The sequence below is a fragment of the Neodiprion virginianus genome, chromosome 1 (genome assembly GCF_021901495.1).
Source record: "Neodiprion virginianus isolate iyNeoVirg1 chromosome 1, iyNeoVirg1.1, whole genome shotgun sequence".
Lineage (NCBI taxonomy): Eukaryota > Metazoa > Arthropoda > Insecta > Hymenoptera > Diprionidae > Neodiprion > Neodiprion virginianus.
Window position 1 is genome coordinate 30,957,209 of NC_060877.1, and position 21,003 is coordinate 30,978,211.

At 41.5% G+C, this 21,003-nt stretch overlaps 1 protein-coding gene across 4 annotated transcripts; it reads left to right on the forward strand.

Annotated features, from left to right (window-relative positions):
- The first annotated feature begins 444 nt into the window (after positions 1–444).
- LOC124310510 (uncharacterized) lies at positions 445–4,836 on the forward strand. 4 transcript variants are annotated; one of them, XM_046774539.1, is made up of 7 exons: positions 445–729; positions 810–965; positions 1,425–1,574; positions 2,197–2,357; positions 2,460–2,562; positions 3,852–4,294; positions 4,497–4,836. In XM_046774539.1, exons 2-7 carry the CDS (start codon positions 815–817, stop codon positions 4,713–4,715), a joined length of 1,227 nt encoding a protein of 408 aa, XP_046630495.1. In that variant the 5' UTR covers positions 445–729; positions 810–814; the 3' UTR covers positions 4,716–4,836. The 4 variants fall into 4 exon arrangements, with proteins under 4 accessions (XP_046630495.1, XP_046630496.1, XP_046630497.1 ...); XM_046774540.1 differs by having other exon boundaries at positions 814–965; XM_046774541.1 differs by having other exon boundaries at positions 855–965.
- Positions 4,837–21,003: the final 16,167 nt, after the last annotated feature.

Consider the following 21,003-nt stretch of genomic DNA (forward strand, 5'->3'; position numbering starts at 1 on the left):
AAGATGTGATCTAATTTCAAATCCACTTTGAAAATAACAAGTACCGCGCACAGCTAATCCAGGAGAAATAAACACTGTACTTTGCTCACGTAATTTTCATTGACAATTAAAAACAACCAGAAAAACCACTGAGTGTTATGGAGATCCTGGTTATCTGTAAATTATTTAATTTTTAACCATGATATTTTTGAAATATGTTGGAATTGTTCACTGCCCATCAGCATTCTTGTCTAGAAACATATGCCCTTACACCAAGTATACATTTTGTACTGGCATCAAAAGTTTCCAAAATTCTGAAAGTAATGCCTATCATCTGTAGTTATGTGGAAATGATCCTCTGCAACGATTGGATACCTCTTGTTCACCAAAGAATTATATGTATTTAATTATTGTCTTACATTGTATTGGAGATACGATTCTTCACTCTGAAAAATTATAGAATTCTGAGAAATCCCTCGATTGCCCAGCCGCTGGGCTGCACCTCTCGTAGAAGGCCTTTTCTTCAATCTTGCGAGTCTGATTACTTCGGGAAATGATATATCATCGCGTTACAACGCTTCTATGTATGCAATACTGCCGAAGGAGAGGGAATGGAGAAATGGGGGGGAATGTTCACCTAGTTTGCGGATCGTCTTCCGGGTTCGCGGGAGACCTTGAACGTCGCTGAATCGCTTCGAGCGTGGGCAAAGTGAGCGAAGAGCCGTTTGACTGACTTTTGCAACGCGACAGGTGTTTTACATTGATTATTCCGCAACTTAATATAATTAAATACCTAATATATTTTATGCCAGTTACTTTTTATTGTTAAGGAAGTATGAGTAACATTTCCGGTACCGGGGTATTTTTGATGTTAGAACTTTTCGCATCTACGTTCGCGTGGCCGATTTTTGACTTTTGGCCTCTCACTCCAAGTCTACCTTTCAACACATTTGATCTCTACGACGGCGGTGGTCGAGACGCACGTGGTGAGTAGCTATCTTTTTGTCTAATAAACATTTGGAACATGCGAATACTGTGTTTATTGGTTCTGGTATTATTTTAATATCCTAGAGGGTTTTTGAAATCGCTTCTCGGAAAGAGCAGTTCTAAAGCTTGAAGGTCCATTACTTTACAAGAGAATGATGTAAATGTATTCAGTAGTAAGTAGGGATTGATCGATGATTATTACAAATTTATTCTATCACATAATTACTCACATAATTACTGTACAGACTGCTGATGCGTTTAAATCCCAAAAGTATTTCTCTTAGTATGTCAATGTGAATCAGCTGAGAATATGAGGGTCAACTGTGTAGAGTAAGCAGAATGTTGTGAAAGTAATTTTTCAATATTCTTATTACTTGACAGTCTTAACTTTTAAGTAAGTGGAAGTCTGAATGACAGTAAATTCGTAATCATAACGTCAAAATGTTCTTTATTTTTAGTATTGAATTTTTTTCCTATACCTGTCGAAGAGGAATGCTTGTCCGAAGACAAGCGCAGGGTCGGCATCTGCATGAACACCTACGAGTGTCGCATTCAGCAGGGCAAATCCCATGGTCCATGTGCCCTTGGTTTTGGGGTTTGCTGTATTTGTAAGTAACCAAAAGTTGTTTGATATCACGTACATACCTACAATATACATAGGTATGTATATCGACGTGTTCAGATCCCGTTCAAGCCAATATCCAGCTCTGAAATTATTGGAAAATCGAAAAACAAGCAACAGACAAATGAATAGCGGTAAATAACTGACAATGAGACTGAAAGTTGCCAAACTTGTTTCTAGGATAAATATCAAGACATTATAGACTAGTCAATCAACACTCGGCCTTATCGACTGTTACAAATACAGTTGCACTATTCTTACAATGGATAATATAAAAATAAAGTATATAAATGAGTATTTAGTTTGGATCACCTTTTTGGCTCTATTAATTGAAACAGTTTTATCTGTCGAATTCGTCTTGCTGCCCTGTCGCGAACGGTATCTTGTGTCACCATACAAGTTCACCAGAGAGCTTGAATTTTTACACAGTTCTTCCGAACACTTAAGGCTTGCTGAAGCTCGCTATCTTTCCGTAATAAAGATGGGTAGCAAAGGACATTTCTTTGGTATAAACTATCGCTGCTTTAACGGTGTCACCGATTTATATACGTTCGTTTGGTATTTTACAATGTAAACCTTCTTTCCTCAACAACTCTTTTATGTTATAGTTACAACAAGCTGTGGCGAAGAGGTTCAAAATAATTTAACCTACGTCACGAGCCCGGGATTCCCGAACTTGATTAACCAGTCAATGAACTGTTCGTTGACCGTTAAAAAGATAGATCCTCAAGTCAGCCAGCTACGGATCGATTTTTTACACTTTAATATCGTAAGAAACTATATTACAATTACTAACCTACGACAAAAATTTTCTTCTTGTTTATGAAACTAAAGCAAACCCTTGATGGCATACATACTTGATGGTTTTCAGGGCCAGCCCAATCGGAGAACCGGTATCTGTGACGCAGACATAATGGAGATCCGCACCGGCATCGGAAGCCTGAATCTCTGCGGTTGGAACAGCGGTCAACACAGTGAGAAGCTTTTATTATTCCATTTATGTAGGCGTGGATACCGACATATACGCTTAAATTCCATCCAGATATAAAGATATGTGTTAAAGAAGTGCGTCGTTTTGATAGTAGGTCGGTGTATGGGTACAATTGGATTGAGAATCTATCGTATGCAAATATAATTACACAGATTTTTTTACCCACATAAACAACGTCAGCGCGGTTTCAAGAACGAGCACAATTTTTTTTTATTCCACAAAGGATGTGCTGTAGCAGCCAACGTTTCACTGGTTCGACGAATAAAAAAGGGGCACAGATGTCACCGTTCCGAAAACCAGCCCATCGGGAATTTATTCGGTTGTCCTCCCCTCTCAAGCCTACATGTAAAACTCGACGTGAATGAAATTCAATCGGGACATTGGTATATTCCTTGGTTATATTACCAGATGCATGTGATAATATCGCAAACAATTGAAACTTAATCGACCGGTTTCTAATGTTCTGGACAATTGTTTTCACTTCTTTGTCAAACCAACAAAACCTGCTGCATCTTGATTACATAAGTCGGCAGATTTTTTTATTTAAAGTCTTACTGATTACACTACGTGTAGTACGGCCTCCTCGTACTTAAGATTTATTTTGCAATTAAAAGTCATCAGATTTTGTAATGTAGAAACAATATCCAGTGCTTCGAGATTTTTATTCACCGTTTAGATTGCTTAGCCGGCTTCCCGTGAAAATATCCGACTAAATTCACGAAATAATAATTAACGAACTTGTAACGCTGCACACTGCAATGGCCAATTGAAATTGGTTAACTTTGGTGTGCGTCGAATTCACCGCTGTAAAGAAGATTATTTTTAGACGGTATGGTGCCGTGTTCCATTGACGAGCCGTAACCGTGTCAGATTTAACATTCAATATTCCACATTCAACGTTTCGCGTGCTCTCCGTGACCTATAATATATATACAAGCTAGTCGACACCAAGTAACCGTCTCATTCCCCAGGGAAAAAGTCATTAGCTTGATATTTCTTGTCACTTAGTTGAAAAATCGTGTTGAGGAGAATGAATACGATTCCAGCATCGGGGAATTGAGTGTTTTGGAAAAAAGTTAACTGCTGGTTAGACCAAAGAAAAGAGCCATAAGCCTGACATTTCCGAATGGCCGTTTGAGCAGCGACGATTTTTACTTGACTGGATTTGAAGAGGTCAGAACCTTGCTGCAATGACTTTTAACTATGCTATTCGAATACCCGTAGTGCGAAGATGTGTACAGCTCTCTCCTAACAATTATTCACTCTTCTAAGTTTACGTCGACGTCGACGATGGTCCGATAACGTTGAACTTCCGGCTACCATCTTCGTTGGAGTCAAGGATGTGGGAGATGCGGATCACGCAGGTCGGTTTCGAGCAAAGGGCTCCCGCCGGATGTCTCCAGTACTACGTTACTCCCAGAGGGACGTTACGCACCCTAAACTACCTACCTAACGGGCGGTACCTGGCTAGCCAAGATCATCTTCTGTGTGTCCGTCAGGAGCGAGGCATGTGCAGCATTTCCTATGCTCCCTGCGCAACGGACTCTTTCCGCATCGGTCCTCCCCGATCAACCGGACCTGCATCAAATATGGGGGGACTGGAGGGTCAGGTGGCGCAAGGCGAAGGCTCCGGAACCGGTGCTCCCGTTTTTGAAAGCGCATCGCGATGCAGAGATCGCGTATTGATTCCTTGCGACTTCGAAGAATTCATCACGGTGAGCTCCATTGAGCAATCATCTTTTAGTCAAGATCTGAATTGAACTTTCTGAATTGAATTAGTGAATTCGATATTATGGCTGCGACAATTACCTTACACTTATCACCTCCTAAGGAGGAACATATCTTGTCTTCTACTCTTTTCGGTAGAAGCTGAAGATGACTTCTACGTTTGTACGTTCAGCTTGTTTCATTTTTCAGCCTGGTAACGACGGTGCCGGTATTTGTGATCTGGAACACTGTGGAAATTCGTTGTGCAACCAGAGCGAGTTGGACGACGAGGGAAACTGTCGAGTGGAAACATCAGCGACACCATTTCACATTCGAGTAGCTTTTGGTCCCGGCGAGGACAACGGTCTCTCATCCGAAAACAACGTGGGCATGTGTCTAAGTTACGAGCAGCTGCCATGTGGCCCTTGATTAACCGAATGAAGTCAGAAGAGATGCACATCGCAACGTGTGGGGGCATCGAAATTCGACGCTATTGACTGATAATTGCGTAATTTCTATGTATAAATAAAAATATTTATTTATTTATTAATTTACTGTTCTTGAAGATACATACTTTGATTTCTCGCTACATCCACCGCGTTCGCATTGAAAACGAGTATTGAAATGTCGATAATTTTAGGCACGACAATATCTATACAAAATCGCATTGACAGATTTCTGAGGGAAACGTTGGAGTCTCTAGCAGTGAGTGGATTTATTGGCGCACTATTCCGACGTAATTTTGGGAGAAAAATCGATTGGGCGCAGTCCGGATACGATGCGAGCAACGGATCGAAAGTTACAGCCAAAAAACGAAAACCCGTGTTTTCGACGTTTTTCAGCAGGTGCTTTTTCGCTTGCCTTTTCTCTCCTGTTGATCTCACGCTGTTTTCGCTGCGTTTTCTGCGTTCCTGGCGGTCCAATTAGTCAGAAAAGGGTCATACGAATCGAATCTGAGACCTAAAATTTTTCGGCCAAAAAAAAAGTAAGGCTAACCCCTTTCCATTTTTGGCGAAAATTTTCACGATTTCCGAAAGTGCTGGAATAGATTAATTGTGGCATTATTCCGACGTAATTTTGCGAGAGAAATCAATTGGGCGCAGTCCCAATACGCTGCGATCAACGCATCGAAAGTTACGGCCAAAAAACTGGAACCCGAATTTTCGACATTTTTCAGCAGGTGCTTTTTCGCTCGCCATTTCTCTTCTGTTGGTCCTACGCTCTTTTCGCTGCGATTTCTGAGTTCCTAAGGGTCCAATTGGTCAGATGAGGGTCATACAAATCGAATCTGAGACCTAAAATTTTTCGGCCAAAAAAAAAGTAAGGCTAACCCCTTTCCATTTTTGGCGAAAATTTTCACGATTTCCGAAAGTGCTGGAATAGATTAATTGTAGCACTATTCCGACGTCATTTTGCGAGAAAAATCTATTGGGTGCAGTCCCAATACGCTGCGATCAACGCATCAGTAGTTACGGCCAAAAAACTAGGACCCGAATTTTCGACATTTTTCAGCAGGTGCTTTTTCGCTCGCCATTTCTCTCCTGTTGGTCCTGCGCTCTTTTCGCTGCGATTTCTGAGTTCCTGACGGTCCAATTGGTCAGATAAGGGTCATTCAAATCGAATCTGAGACCAAAATTTTTTTGCCCAAAAAAAAAGTAAGGCTAACCCCTTTCCATTTTTGGCGAAAACTTTCGTGATTTTCAAAAGTGCTGGAATTGATTAATTGTGGCACTATTCCGACGTAATTTTGCGAGAAAAATCTATTAGGTGCAGTCCCAATACGCTGCGATCAACGCATCAAAAGTTACGGCCAAAAAACTAGAACCCGAATTTTCAACATTTTTCAGCAGGTGCTTTTTCGCTCGCCATTTCTCTCCTGTTGGTCCTACGGTCTTTTCGCTGCGATTTCTGAGTTCCTGAGGGTCCAATTGGTCAGATAAGGGTCATTCAAATCGAATCTGAGACCAAAATTTTTTTGCCCGAAAAAAAAAAGTAAGGTTAACCCCTTTCCATTTTTGGCGAAAATTTTCGCGATTTTCAAAAGTGCTGGAATTGATTAATTGTGGCACTATTCCGACGTAGTTTTGCGAGAGAAATCGATTTGGCGCAGTCCCAATACGCTGCGATCAACGCATCAGTAGTCACGGCCAAAAAACTAGGACCCGAATTTTCGACATTTTTCAGCAGGTGCTTTTTCGCTCGCCATTTCTCTCCTGTTGGTCCTGCGCTCTTTTCGCTGCGATTTCTGAGTTCCTGACGGTCCAATTGGTCAGATAAGGGTCATTCAAATCGAATCTGAGACCAAAATTTTTCTGCCCAAAAAAAAAGTAAGGCTAACCCCTTTCTATTTTTGGCGAAAATTTTCGCGATTTTCGAAAGTGCTGGAATTGATTAATTGTGGCACCATTCCGACGTAATTTTGCGGGAAAAATCTATTGGGTGCAGTCCCAATACGCTGCGATCAACGCATCAAAAGTTACGGCCAAAAAACTAGAACCCGAATTTTCGACATTTTTCAGCAGGTGCTTTTTCGCTCGCCATTTCTCTCCTGTTGGTCCTACGCTCTTTTCGCTGCGATTTCTGAGTTCCTGAGGGTCCAATTGGTCAGATAAGGGTCATTCAAATCGAATCTGAGACCAAGAGTTTTTTTCCCAAAAAAAAAGTAAGGCTAACCCCTTTCCATTTTCAGCGAAAATTTTTGCGATTTTCAAGAGTGCTGGAATTGATTAATTGTGGCACTATTCCGACGTAATTTTAGGAGAAAAATCGATTGGGCGCAGTCCGGATACGATGCGATCAACGCATCAAAAGTTACGGCCAAAAAACTAGAACCCGAATTTTCGACATTTTTCAGCAGGTGCTTTTTCGCTCGCCATTTCTCTCCTGTTGGTCCTACGCTCTTTTCGCTGCGATTTCTGAGTTCCTGAGGGTCCAATTGGTCAGATAAGGGTCATTCAAATCGAATCTGAGACCAAGAGTTTTTTTCCCAAAAAAAAAGTAAGGCTAACCCCTTTCCATTTTCAGCGAAAATTTTCGCGATTTTCAAGAGTGCTGGAATTGATTAATTGTGGCACTATTCCGACGTAATTTTAGGAGAAAAATCGATTGGGCGCAGTCCGGATACGATGCGATCAACGCATCAAAAGTTACGGCCAAAAAACTAGAACCCGAATTTTCGACATTTTTCAGCGGGTGCTTTTTCGCTCGCCATTTCTCTCCTGTTGGTCCTACGCTCTTTTCGCTGCGATTTCAGAGTTCCTGAGAGTCCAATTGGTCAGATAAGGGTCATTCAAATCGAATCTGAGACCAAAATTTTTTTGCCCAAAAAAAAAGTAAGGCTAACCCCTTTCCATTTTTGGCGAAAATTTTCGCGATTTCCAAAAGTGCTGAAGATGATTAATTGTGGCACTATTCCGACGTAATTTTGCGAGAGAAATCGATTGGGCGCAGTCCGAATACGCTGCGATCAACGCATCAGTGGTCACGGCCAAAAAACCAGGACCCGAATTTTCGACATTTTTCAGCAGGTGCTTTTTCGCTCGCCATTTCTCTCCTGTTGGTCCTGCGCTCTTTTCGCTGCGATTTCTGAGTTCCTGACGGTCCAATTGGTCAGATAAGGGTCATTCAAATCGAATCTGAGACCAAAATTTTTTTGCCCAAAAAAAAAGTAAGGCTAACCCCTTTCCATTTTTGGCGAAAACTTTCGTGATTTTCAAAAGTGCTGGAATTGATTAATTGTGGCACTATTCCGACGTAATTTTGCGAGAAAAATCTATTGGGTGCAGTCCCAATACGCTGCGATCAACGCATCAAAAGTTACGGCCAAAAAACTAGAACCCGAATTTTCGACATTTTTCAGCAGGTGCTTTTTCGCTCGCCATTTCTCTCCTGTTGGTCCTACGCTCTTTTCGCTGCGATTTCTGAGTTCCTGAGGGTCCAATTGGTCAGATAAGGGTCATTCAAATCGAATCTGAGACCAAGAGTTTTTTTCCCAAAAAAAAAGTAAGGCTAACCCCTTTCCATTTTCAGCGAAAATTTTTGCGATTTTCAAGAGTGCTGGAATTGATTAATTGTGGCACTATTCCGACGTAATTTTAGGAGAAAAATCGATTGGGCGCAGTCCGGATACGATGCGATCAACGCATCAAAAGTTACGGCCAAAAAACTAGAACCCGAATTTTCAACATTTTTCAGCAGGTGCTTTTTCGCTCGCCATTTCTCTCCTGTTGGTCCTACGCTCTTTGCGCTGCGATTTTTGAGTTCCTGAGAGTCCAATTGGTCAGATAAGGGTCATTCAAATCGAATCTGAGACCAAAATTTTTTTGCCCAAAAAAAAAGTAAGGCTAACCCCTTTCCATTTTTGGCGAAAATTTTCGCGATTTCCAAAAGTGCTGAAGATGATTAATTGTGGCACTATTCCGACGTAATTTTGCGAGAGAAATCGATTGGGCGCAGTCCGAATACGCTGCGATCAACGCATCAGTGGTCACGGCCAAAAAACCAGGACCCGAATTTTCGACATTTTTCAGCAGGTGCTTTTTCGCTCGCCATTTCTCTCCTGTTGGTCCTGCGCTCTTTTCGCTGCGATTTCTGAGTTCCTGACGGTCCAATTGGTCAGATAAGGGTCATTCAGATCGAATCTGAGACCAAGAGTTTTTTTCCCAAAAAAAAAGTAAGGCTAACCCCTTTCCATTTTGAGCGAAAATTTTCGCGATTTTCAAGAGTGCTGGAATTGATTAATTGTGGCACTATTCCGACGTAATTTTGGGAAAAAAATCGATTGGGCGCAGTCCGGATACGATGCGATCAACGCATCAAAAGTTACGGCCAAAAAACTAGAACCCGAATTTTCGACATTTTTCAGCAGGTGCTTTTTCGCTCGCCATTTCTCTCCTGTTGGTCCTGCGCTCTTTTCGCTGCGATTTCTGAGTTCCTGACGGTCCAATTGGTCCGATGAGGGTCATTCAAATCGAATCTGAGACCAAAATTTTTTTGCCCAAAAAAAAAGTAAGGCTAACCCCTTTCCATTTTTGGCAAAAATTTTCGCGATTTTCAAAAGTGCTGGAATTGATTAATTGTGGCACTATTCCGACGTAATTTTGCGAGAGAAATCGATTGGGCGCAGTTCCAATACGCTGCGATCAACGCATCAAAAGTTACGGCCAAAAAACTAGAACCCGAATTTTCGACATTTTTCAGCAGGTGCTTTCTCGCTCGCCATTTCTCTCTTGTTGGTCCTACGCTCTTTTAGCTGCGATTTCTGAGTTCTTGAGGGTCCAATTGGTCAGATAAGGGTCATTCAAATCGAATCTGAGACCAAGAGTTTTTTTCCCAAAAAAAAAGTAAGGCTAACCCCTTTCCATTTTCAGCGAAAATTTTCGCGATTTTCAAAAGTGCTGGAATTGATTAATTGTGGCACTATTCCGACGTAATTTTGGGAGAAAAATCGATTGGGCGCAGTCCGGATACGATGCGATCAACGCATCAAAAGTTACGGCCAAAAAACTAGAACCCGAATTTTCGACATTTTTCAGCAGGTGCTTTTTCGCTCGCCATTTCTCTCCTGTTGGTCCTGCGCTCTTTTCGCTGCGATTTCTGAGTTCCTGAGGGTCCAATTGGTCAGATGAGGGTCATTCAAATCGAATCTGACACCAAAATTTTTTTGCCCAAAAAAAAAGTAAGGCTAACCCCTTTCCATTTTTGGCAAAAATTTTCGCGATTTTCAAAAGTGCTGGAATTGATTAATTGTGGCACTATTCCGACGTAATTTTGCGAGAGAAATCGATTGGGCGCAGTTCCAATACGCTGCGATCAACGCATCAAAAGTTACGGCCAAAAAACTAGAGCCCGAATTTTCGACATTTTTCAGCAGGTGCTTTTTCGCTCGCCATTTCTCTCCTGTTGGTCCTACGCTCTTTTCGCTGCGATTTCTGAGTTCCTGAGGGTCCAATTGGTCAGATAAGGGTCATTCAAATCGAATCTGAGACCAAGAGTTTTTTTCCCAAAAAAAAAGTAAGGCTAACCCCTTTCCATTTTTGGCAAAAATTATCGCGATTTTCAAGAGTGCTGGAATTGATTAATTGTGGCACTATTCCGACGTAATTTTGGGAGAAAAATCGATTGGGCGCAGTCCGGATACGATGCGATCAACGCATCAAAAGTTACGGCCAAAAAACTAGAACCCGAATTTTCGACATTTTTCAGCAGGTGCTTTTTCGCTCGCCATTTCTCTCCTGTTGGTCCTGCGCTCTTTTCGCTGCGATTTCTGAGTTCCTGACGGTCCAATTGGTCAGATAAGGGTCATTCAAATCGAATCTGAGACCAAAATTTTTTTGCCCAAAAAAAAAGTAAGGCTAACCCCTTTCCATTTTTGGCAAAAATTTTCGCGATTTTCAAAAGTGCTGGAATTGATTAATTGTGGCACTATTCCGACGTAATTTCGGGAGAAAAATCGATTGGGCGCAGTCCGGATACGATGCGATCAACGCATCAAAAGTTACGGCCAAAAAACTAGAACCCGAATTTTCGACATTTTTCAGCAGGTGCTTTTTCGCTCGCCATTTCTCTCCTGTTGGTCCTACGCTCTTTTCGCTGCGATTTCAGAGTTCCTGAGGGTCCAATTGGTCAGATAAGGGTCATCCAAATCAAATCTGACACCAAAAACTTTTTTGCCCAAAAAAAAAGTAAGGCTAACCCCTTTCCATTTTTGGCGGAAATTTTCGCGATTTTCAAAAGTGCTGGAATTGATTAAATGTGGCACTATTCCGACGTAATTTTGCGAGAGAAATCGATTGGGCGCAGTCCTAATACGCTGCGATCAACGCATCAGTAGTTACGGCCAAAAAACCAGAACCCGAATTTTCGACATTTTTCAGCAGGTGCTTTTTCGCTCGCCATTTCTCTCCTGTTGGTCCTGCGCTCTTTTCGCTGCGATTTCTGAGTTCCTGACGGTCCAATTGGTCAGATAAGGGTCATTCAAATCGAATCTGAGACCAAAATTTTTTTGCCCAAAAAAAAAGTAAGGCTAACCCCTTTCCATTTTTGGCGAAAACTTTCGTGATTTTCAAAAGTGCTGGAATTGATCAATTGTGGCACTATTCCGACGTAATTTTGCGAGAGAAATCGATTGGGCGCAGTCCCAATACGCTGCGATCAACGCATCAAAAGTTACGGCCAAAAAACTAGAACCCGAATTTTCGACATTTTTCAGCAGGTGCTTTTTCGCTCGCCATTTCTCTCCTGTTGGTCCCACGCCCTTTTCGCTGCGATTTTTGAGTTCCTGAGGGTCCAATTGGTCAGATAAGGGTCATTCAAATCGAATCTGAGACCAAAATTTTTTTGCCCAAAAAAAAAGTAAGGCTAACCCCTTTCCATTTTGAGCGAAAATTTTCGCGATTTTCAAAAGTGCTGGAATTGATTAATTGTGGCACTATTCCGACGTAATTTTGCGAGAGAAACCGATTGGGCGCAGTCCCAATACGCTGCGATCAACGCATCAAAAGTTACGGCCAAAAAACTAGAACCCGAATTTTCGACAATTTTCAGCAGGTGCTTTTTCGCTCGCCATTTCTCTCCTGTTGGTCCTACGCTCTTTTCGCTGCGATTTCTGAGTTCTTGAGGGTCCAATTGGTCAGATAGGGGTCATTCAAATCGAATCTGAGACCAAGAGTTTTTTTCCCAAAAAAAAAGTAAGGCTAACCCCTTTCCATTTTCAGCGAAAATTTTCGCGATTTTCAAAAGTGCTGGAATTGATTAATTGTGGCACTATTCCGACGTAATTTTGGGAGAAAAATCGATTGGGCGCAGTCCGGATACGATGCGATCAACGCATCAAAAGTTACGGCCAAAAAACTAGAACCCGAATTTTCGACATTTTTCAGCAGGTGCTTTTTCGCTCGCCATTTCTCTCCTGTTGGTCCCACGCTCTTTTCGCTGCGATTTTTGAGTTCCTGAGGGTCCAATTGGTCAGATAAGGGTCATTCAAATCGAATCTGAGACCAAAATTTTTTTGCCCAAAAAAAAGTTAGGCTAACCCCTTTCCATTTTTGGCGAAAACTTTCGTGATTTTCAAAAGTGCTGGAATTGATTAATCGTGGCACTATTCCGACGTAATTTTGCGAGAAAAATCTATTGGGTGCAGTCCCAATACGCTGCGATCAACGCATCAAAAGTTACGGCCAAAAAACTAGAACCCGAATTTTCGACATTTTTCAGCAGGTGCTTTTTCGCTCGCCATTTCTCTCCTGTTGGTCCTACGCTCTTTTCGCTGCGATTTCTGAGTTCCTGAGGGTCCAATTGGTCAGATAAGGGTCATTCAAATCGAATCTGAGACCAAGGGTTTTTTTCCCAAAAAAAAAGTAAGGCTAACCCCTTTCCATTTTTGGCGAAAACTTTCGTGATTTTCAAAAGTGCTGGAATTGATTAATTGTGGCACTATTCCGACGTAATTTTGCGAGAAAAAGCTATTGGGTGCAGTCCCAATACGCTGCGATCAACGCATCAAAAGTTACGGCCAAAAAACTAGAACCCGAATTTTCGACATTTTTCAGCAGGTGCTTTTTCGCTCGCCATTTCTCTCCTGTTGGTCCTACGGTCTTTTCGCTGCGATTTCTGAGTTTCTGAGGGTGCAATTGGTCAGATAAGGGTCATTCAAATCGAATCTGACACCAAAATTTTTTTGCCCAAAAAAAAAGTAAGGCTAACCCCTTTCCATTTTTGGCAAAACTTTTCGCGATTTTCAAAAGTGCTGGAATTGATCAATTGTGGCACTATTCCGACGTAATTTTGCGAGAGAAATCGATTGGGCGCAGTTCCAATACGCTGCGATCAACGCATCAAAAGTTACGGCCAAAAAACTAGAACCCGAATTTTCGACATTTTTCAGCAGGTGCTTTCTCGCTCGCCATTTCTCTCCTGTTGGTCCTACGCTCTTTTAGCTGCGATTTCTGAGTTCCTGAGGGTCCAATTGGTCAGATAAGGGTCATTCAAATCGAATCTGAGACCAAGAGTTTTTTTCCCAAAAAAAAAGTAAGGCTAACCCCTTTCCATTTTCAGCGAAAATTTTCGCGATTTTCAAGAGTGCTGGAATTGATTAATTGTGGCACTATTCCGACGTAATTTTGGGAGAAAAATCGATTGGGCGCAGTCCGGATACGATGCGATCAACGCATCAAAAGTTACGGCCAAAAAACTAGAACCCGAATTTTCGACATTTTTCAGCAGGTGCTTTTTCGCTCGCCATATCTCTCCTGTTGGTCCTACGCTCTTTTCGCTGCGATTTCAGAGTTCCTGAGGGTCCAATTGGTCAGATAAGGGTCATTCAAATCAAATCTGACACCAAAATTTTTTTGCCCAAAAAAAAAGTAAGGCTAACCCCTTTCCAATTTTGGCAAAAATTTTCGCGATTTACAAAAGTGCTGGAATTGATTAATTGTGGCACTATTCCGACGTAATTTTGCGAGAGAAATCGATTGGGCGCAGTTCCAATACGCTGCGATCAACGCATCAAAAGTTACGGCCAAAAAACTAGAACCCGAATTTTCGACATTTTTCAGCAGGTGCTTTCTTGCTCGCCATTTCTCTCTTGTTGGTCCTACGCTCTTTTAGCTGCGATTTCTGAGTTCTTGAGGGTCCAATTGGTCAGATAAGGGTCATTCAAATCGAATCTGAGACCAAGAGTTTTTTTCCCAAAAAAAAAGTAAGGCTAACCCCTTTCCATTTTCAGCGAAAATTTTCGCGATTTTCAAAAGTGCTGGAATTGATTAATTGTGGCACTATTCCGACGTAATTTCGGGAGAAAAATCGATTGGGCGCAGTCCGGATACGATGCGATCAACGCATCAAAAGTTACGGCCAAAAAACTAGAACCCGAATTTTCGACATTTTTCAGCAGGTGCTTTTTCGCTCGCCATTTCTCTCCTGTTGGTCCTGCGCTCTTTTCGCTGCGATTTCTGAGTTCCTGAGGGTCCAATTGGTCAGATGAGGGTCATTCAAATCGAATCTGACACCAAAATTTTTTTGCCCAAAAAAAAAGTAAGGCTAACCCCTTTCCATTTTTGGCAAAAATTTTCGCGATTTTCAAAAGTGCTGGAATTGATTAATTGTGGCACTATTCCGACGTAATTTTGCGAGAGAAATCGATTGGGCGCAGTTCCAATACGCTGCGATCAACGCATCAAAAGTTACGGCCAAAAAACTAGAGCCCGAATTTTCGACATTTTTCAGCAGGTGCTTTTTCGCTCGCCATTTCTCTCCTGTTGGTCCTACGCTCTTTTCGCTGCGATTTCTGAGTTCCTGAGGGTCCAATTGGTCAGATGAGGGTCATTCAAATCGAATCTGAGACCAAGAGTTTTTTTCCCAAAAAAAAAGTAAGGCTAACCCCTTTCCATTTTTGGCAAAAATTATCGCGATTTTCAAGAGTGCTGGAATTGATTAATTGTGGCACTATTCCGACGTAATTTTGGGAGAAAAATCGATTGGGCGCAGTCCGGATACGATGCGATCAACGCATCAAAAGTTACGGCCAAAAAACTAGAACCCGAATTTTCGACATTTTTCAGCAGGTGCTTTTTCGCTCGCCATTTCTCTCCTGTTGGTCCTGCGCTCTTTTCGCTGCGATTTCTGAGTTCCTGACGGTCCAATTGGTCAGATAAGGGTCATTCAAATCGAATCTGAGACCAAGAGTTTTTTTCCCAAAAAAAAAGTAAGGCTAACCCCTTTCCATTTTCAGCGAAAATTTTCGCGATTTTCAAAAGTGCTGGAATTGATTGATTGTGGCACTATTCCGACGTAATTTTGGGAGAAAAATCGATTGGGCGCAGTCCGGATACGATGCGATCAACGCATCAAAAGTTACGGCCAAAAAACTAGAACCCGAATATTCGACATTTTTCAGCAGGTGCTTTTTCGCTCGCCATTTCTCTCCTGTTGGTCCCACGCTCTTTTCGCTGCGATTTTCGAGTTCCTGAGGGTCCAATTGGTCAGATAAGGGTCATTCAAATCGGATCTGAGACCAAAATTTTTTTGCCCAAAAAAAAAGTAAGGCTAACCCCTTTCCATTTTTGGCGAAAACTTTCGTGATTTTCAAAAGTGCTGGAATTGATTAATTGTGGCACTATTCCGACGTAATTTTGCGAGAAAAATCTATTAGGTGCAGTCCCAATACGCTGCGATCAACGCATCAAAAGTTACGGCCAAAAAACTAGAACCCGAATTTTCAACATTTTTCAGCAGGTGCTTTTTCGCTCGCCATATCTCTCCTGTTGGTCCTACGCTCTTTTCGCTGCGATTTCTGAGTTCCTGAGGGTCCAATTGGTCAGATAAGGGTCATTCAAATCGAAACTGAGACCAAGAGTTTTTTTCCCAAAAAAAAAGTAAGGCTAACCCCTCTCCATTTTCAGCGAAAATTTGCGCGATTTTCAAAAGTGCTGGAATTGATTAATTGTGGCACTATTCCGACGTAATTTTGGGAGAAAAATCGATTGGGCGCAGTCCGGATACGATGCGATCAACGCATCAAAAGTTACGGCCAAAAAACTAGAACCCGAATTTTCGACATTTATCAGCAGGTGCTTTTTCGATCGCCATTTCTCTCCTGTTGGTCCTACGCTCTTTTCGCTGCGATTTCTGAGTTCCTGAGGGTCCAATTGGTCAGATAAGGGTCATTCAAATCGAATCTGACACCAAAATTTTTTTGCCCAAAAAAAAAGTAAGGCTAACCCCTTTCCATTTATGGCAAAAATTTTCGCGATTTTCAAAAGTGCTGGAATTGATTTATTGTGGCACTATTCCGACGTAATTTTGCGAGAGAAATCGATTGGGCGCAGTCCGGATACGATGCGATCAACGCATCAAAAGTTACGGCCAAAAAACTAGAACCCGAATTTTCGACATTTTTCAGCAGGTGCTTTTTCGCTCGCCATTTCTCTCCTGTTGGTCCTGCGCTCTTTTCGCTGCGATTTCTGAGTTCCTGACGGTCCAATTGGTCAGATAAGGGTCATTCAAATCGAATCTGAGACCAAAATTTTTTTGCCCAAAAAAAAAGTAAGGCTAACCCCTTTCCATTTTTGGCGAAAACTTTCGTGATTTTCAAAAGTGCTGGAATTGATTAATTGTGGCACTATTCCGACGTAATTTTGCGAGAGAAATCGATTGGGCGCAGTCCTAATACGCTGCGATCAACGCATCAGTAGTTACGGCCAAAAAACCAGGACCCGAATTTTCGACATGTTTCAGCAGGTGCTTTTTCGCTCGCCATTTCTCTCCTGTTGGTCCTGCGCTCTTTTCGCTGCGATTTCTGAGTTCCTGACGGTCCAATTGGTCAGATAAGGGTCATTCAAATCGAATCTGAGACCAAAATTTTTTTGCCCAAAAAAAAAGTAAGGCTAACCCCTTTCCATTTTTGGCGAAAACTTTCGTGATTATCAAAAGTGCTGGAATTGATTAATTGTGGCACTATTCCGACGTAATTTTGCGAGAAAAATCTATTGGGTGCAGTCCCAATACGCTGCGATCAACGCATCAAAAGTTACGGCCAAAAAACTAGAACCCGAATTTTCGACATTTTTCAGCAGGTGCTTTTTCGCTCGCCATTTCTCTCCCGTTGGTCCTACGCTCTTTTCGCTGCGATTTCTGAGTTCCTGAGGGTCCAATTGGTCAGATAAGGGTCATTCAAATCGAATCTGAGACCAAGAGTTTTTTTCCCAAAAAAAAAGTAAGGCTAACCCCTTTCCATTTTTGGCGAAAACTTTCGTGATTTTCAAAAGTGCTGGAATTGATTGATTGTGGCACTATTCCGACGTAATTTTGCGAGAAAAATCTATTGGGTGCAGTCCCAATACGCTGCGATCAACGCATCAAAAGTTACGGCCAAAAAACTAGAACCCGAATTTTCGACATTTTTCAGCAGGTGCTTTTTCGCTCGCCATTTCTCTCCTGTTGGTCCTACGGTCTTTTCGCTGCGATTTCTGAGTTTCTGAGGGTGCAATTGGTCAGATAAGGGTCATTCAAATCGAATCTGAGACCAAAATTGTTTTGCCCAAAAAAAAAGTAAGGCTAACCCCTTTCCATTTTTGGCAAAAATTTTCGCGATTTTCAAAAGTGCTGGAATTGATTAATTGTGGCACTATTCCGACGTAATTTTGCGAGAGAAATCGATTGGGCGCAGTTCCAATACGCTGCGATCAACGCATCAAAAGTTACGGCCAAAAAACTAGAACCCGAATTTTCGACATTTTTCAGCAGGTGCTTTCTCGCTCGCCATTTCTCTCCTGTTGGTCCTACGCTCTTTTAGCTGCGATTTCTGAGTTCTTGAGGGTCTAATTGGTCAGATAAGGGTCATTCAAATCGAATCTGAGACCAAGAGTTTTTTTCCCAAAAAAAAAGTAAGGCTAACCCCTTTCCATTTTCAGCGAAAATTTTCGCGATTTTCAAAAGTGCTGGAATTGATTAATTGTGGCACTATTCCGACGTAATTTTGGGAGAAAAATCGATTGGGCGCAGTCCGGATACGATGCGATCAACGCATCAAAAGTTACGGCCAAAAAACCAGAACCCGAATTTTCGACATTTTTCAGCAGGTGCTTTTTCGCTCGCCATTTCTCTCCTGTTGGTCCTACGGTCTTTTCGCTGCGATTTCTGAGTTTCTGAGGGTGCAATTGGTCAGATAAGGGTCATTCAAATCGAATCTGAGACCAAAATTTTTTTGCCCAAAAAAAAAGTAAGGCTAACCCCTTTCCATTTTTGGCAAAAATTTTCGCGATTTTCAAAAGTGCTGGAATTGATTAATTGTGGCACTATTCCGACGTAATTTTGCGAGAGAAATCGATTGGGCGCAGTTCCAATACGCTGCGATCAACGCATCAAAAGTTACGGCCAAAAAACTAGAACCCGAATTTTCGACATTTTTCAGCAGGTGCTTTCTCGCTCGCCATTTCTCTCCTGTTGATCCTACGCTCTTTTAGCTGCGATTTCTGAGTTCTTGAGGGTCCAATTGGTCAGATAAGGGTCATTCAAATCGAATCTGACACCAAAATTTTTTTGCCCAAAAAAAAAGTAAGGCTAACCCCTTTCCATTTATGGCAAAAATTTTCGCGATTTTCAAAAGCGCTGGAATTGATTAATTGTGGCACTATTCCGACGTAATTTTGCGAGAGAAATCGATTGGGCGCAGTCCTAATACGCTGCGATCAACGCATCAGTAGTTACGGCCAAAAAACTAGGACCCGAATTTTCGACATTTTTCAGCAGGTGCTTTTTCGCTCGCCATTTCTCTCCTGTTGATCTCACGCTCTTTTCGCTGCGTTTTCTGAGTTCCTGGCGGTCCAATTAGTCAGGAAAGGGTCATACAAATCGAATCTGAGACCTAAAAATTTTTGGTCGAAAAATGAGAAAAAAGTAGGGCTAACGCCTTTGCATTTTTTTTCGAAAATTTTTGCGATATTGAAAAGCGCTGGAATAAATTCTTTGTGGCACTAATTTGGTCTGCATCAAGCCCCTCAGATTCACCGCCTCACATTAATGACTATGAGTTCAATATTAGACTAATTTGTTACCTACCTAAAGAGCACGGTGTGTTCAATACTCACCTGCGATTATTCACGAAACGGTTGATCCTACGATCTCTGCATCCTGACTTCGTAGTTACCGAGGTCTAAAATGCACATCGTCAAAATGGCAACTAATCCAATGCATTCGTCAGCTACTGCATTGGAAAATCTGAACTATGATATCATCTATCTATGGAGGGAAAATGATTGCAAGGCATGTTGTAATGATCACCAGGAATTCAAAGAGTCAAACTATTTATTTACAAACCAGCTGGTTATCACTAAACGCAGCACGGTGCTGTTGATACAATATATAATTTATTTCATTTATTATTACGCATAATAATCGTTAATAATAATTGTTTATTTTTAACTCTTATTTTAGAAAATTGGCAATAGTAATAATCATAATAATAATCATACTCATTATCATAATATTAAGTAAATAAATAATAACAACAATACTATAATAAAAAATTCTCGCATCTCTAGTCTTTTGATCGACGCTAATAATTATAATAATGATAATAACAGTAACAACAATATGATGTTATAATATAATCACTGAGCGCGTCATTGTAAGAAAGTAATCTATAGCCTGGTAGTCAGAATTAAAAGAGTTTGCGTGAATTTCTGAGAGTGCTTTATGTGTTGCATCTCCTTTTGTTCGTATGTGCTCACGCAATAGATATTGATGACTTATCTACCCGCGCACAAAGAATCAGCAGCACTGTAGCGTTGAGGGAAAGACCACACCATGTAAACAAATTTCAATCATAGTCTTATACAATTAGTACAACGTTTCAGCGAAGACTGTGATCGAATAGATATTTGAAAATCAGTATTCGACATAAATTGCATTGGAAAATCAAGTGCTTTATTGAATCGGCTGAACAAAGTTTTCGAGACTTGACGTTGAATTTACCTTCAGCACTTATATAATTACACAGTATAAACTCCGTGAAAGTGGGTACAGAGCTTTTTTCCCCCAACGCTTTATTTCTGCAGTGTTTTTTAATCTGGTCGCAGAAGGATGCAAAGTGGTTGTCGTTGGTGCGCGCGTGCTTTAACTCGTCACTGATGGCGAATGGGTCTCGCAATTTGTGCGTAGTGTATAGGTATGTGTCGGTATGTTCGTAGAGATTGCGAACTGTGCGGTTAATATACATATTTATGTAAGTACAATGTGCACACATTGTATATGCGTATAATGTGATTATATGCAACGTGACGGTGGCGAGCGTCAGGGTTTCGGAAGGGTCGGGGGGTGGGGGAGAAGGGGCGATACATGAATCGACGTACCTAAACGAAGTCGGCAGGACTTACGTGACTCGCGAACGTCGATGCGGGAGGGAAAGGAAATCCTATGGAAGAACGGGGTCCTGGCACCGATTGTTCCCTTCGAGGAGGGCGCGAAGGGGGTTAGTGAGTGAGTGAGTGAGTGAGTATGTAGGAGGTGGGAATCGTGGAAGGGTTGATTTTTCGCTTCTAATGCGATTTATAAATATACGTACATATGACATTATTTATACATACGCGTATACCTATGATACAACGTGAGTGTGACAGTAGTATAACCTATAGAAACGTAGGTGTGTGTGCGCAATGTATAAATTTTTGGATACGAGTACCTATCATATTACGTTATAGCATACGTGCTATGCAGAATGTTTATTTATATGTATATTTTATAAACTAGAATATCTAGATATCTGTGTCTCTGTGTCCGGGATTTTTGTGTATCTTCATGTTTACACGTGTTGATTTCTGTGTATAATGTGTATATGTATAATAATAGGTATATGTATAAACGAGCAACGGGGGAGGATATGTTGAATTGGGCGGCAGGATCGCAAGTTTTAATGAACAAATTTAACATACGCCGATTTTATCGGGTGCTATATTGTATGTATTATTATACCGTGTTACACATTACATGTGTTTATATCATTACGTTACGCGCGAACCACGCGTTTTATACATATATTACACACGTTACGTGATCTGACCGCGTAGACCGTGACGTCGGACGATGGTTATTATATGATTTAACGACGTCGATGATCGCGGTGCGATCGTCAATTTACGCGGACATTTTGTCATATACATAATATGTACGTATATATGGATGTATAAACACGTGCATACACGTGTAGGGTACGATGTTTGTT

Coding starts and splice junctions, on each gene's coding strand:
- LOC124310510 (XM_046774538.1), top strand. CDS start 815: ATGAGTAACATTTCCGGTACCGGGGTATTTTTGATGTTAGAACTTTTC. Junction 966..1,424: donor CGGTGGTCGAGACGCACGTG/GTGAGTAGCTAT, acceptor CTTTATTTTTAG/TATTGAATTTTTTTCCTATA. Junction 1,575..2,196: donor TTTTGGGGTTTGCTGTATTT/GTAAGTAACCAA, acceptor TTTATGTTATAG/TTACAACAAGCTGTGGCGAA.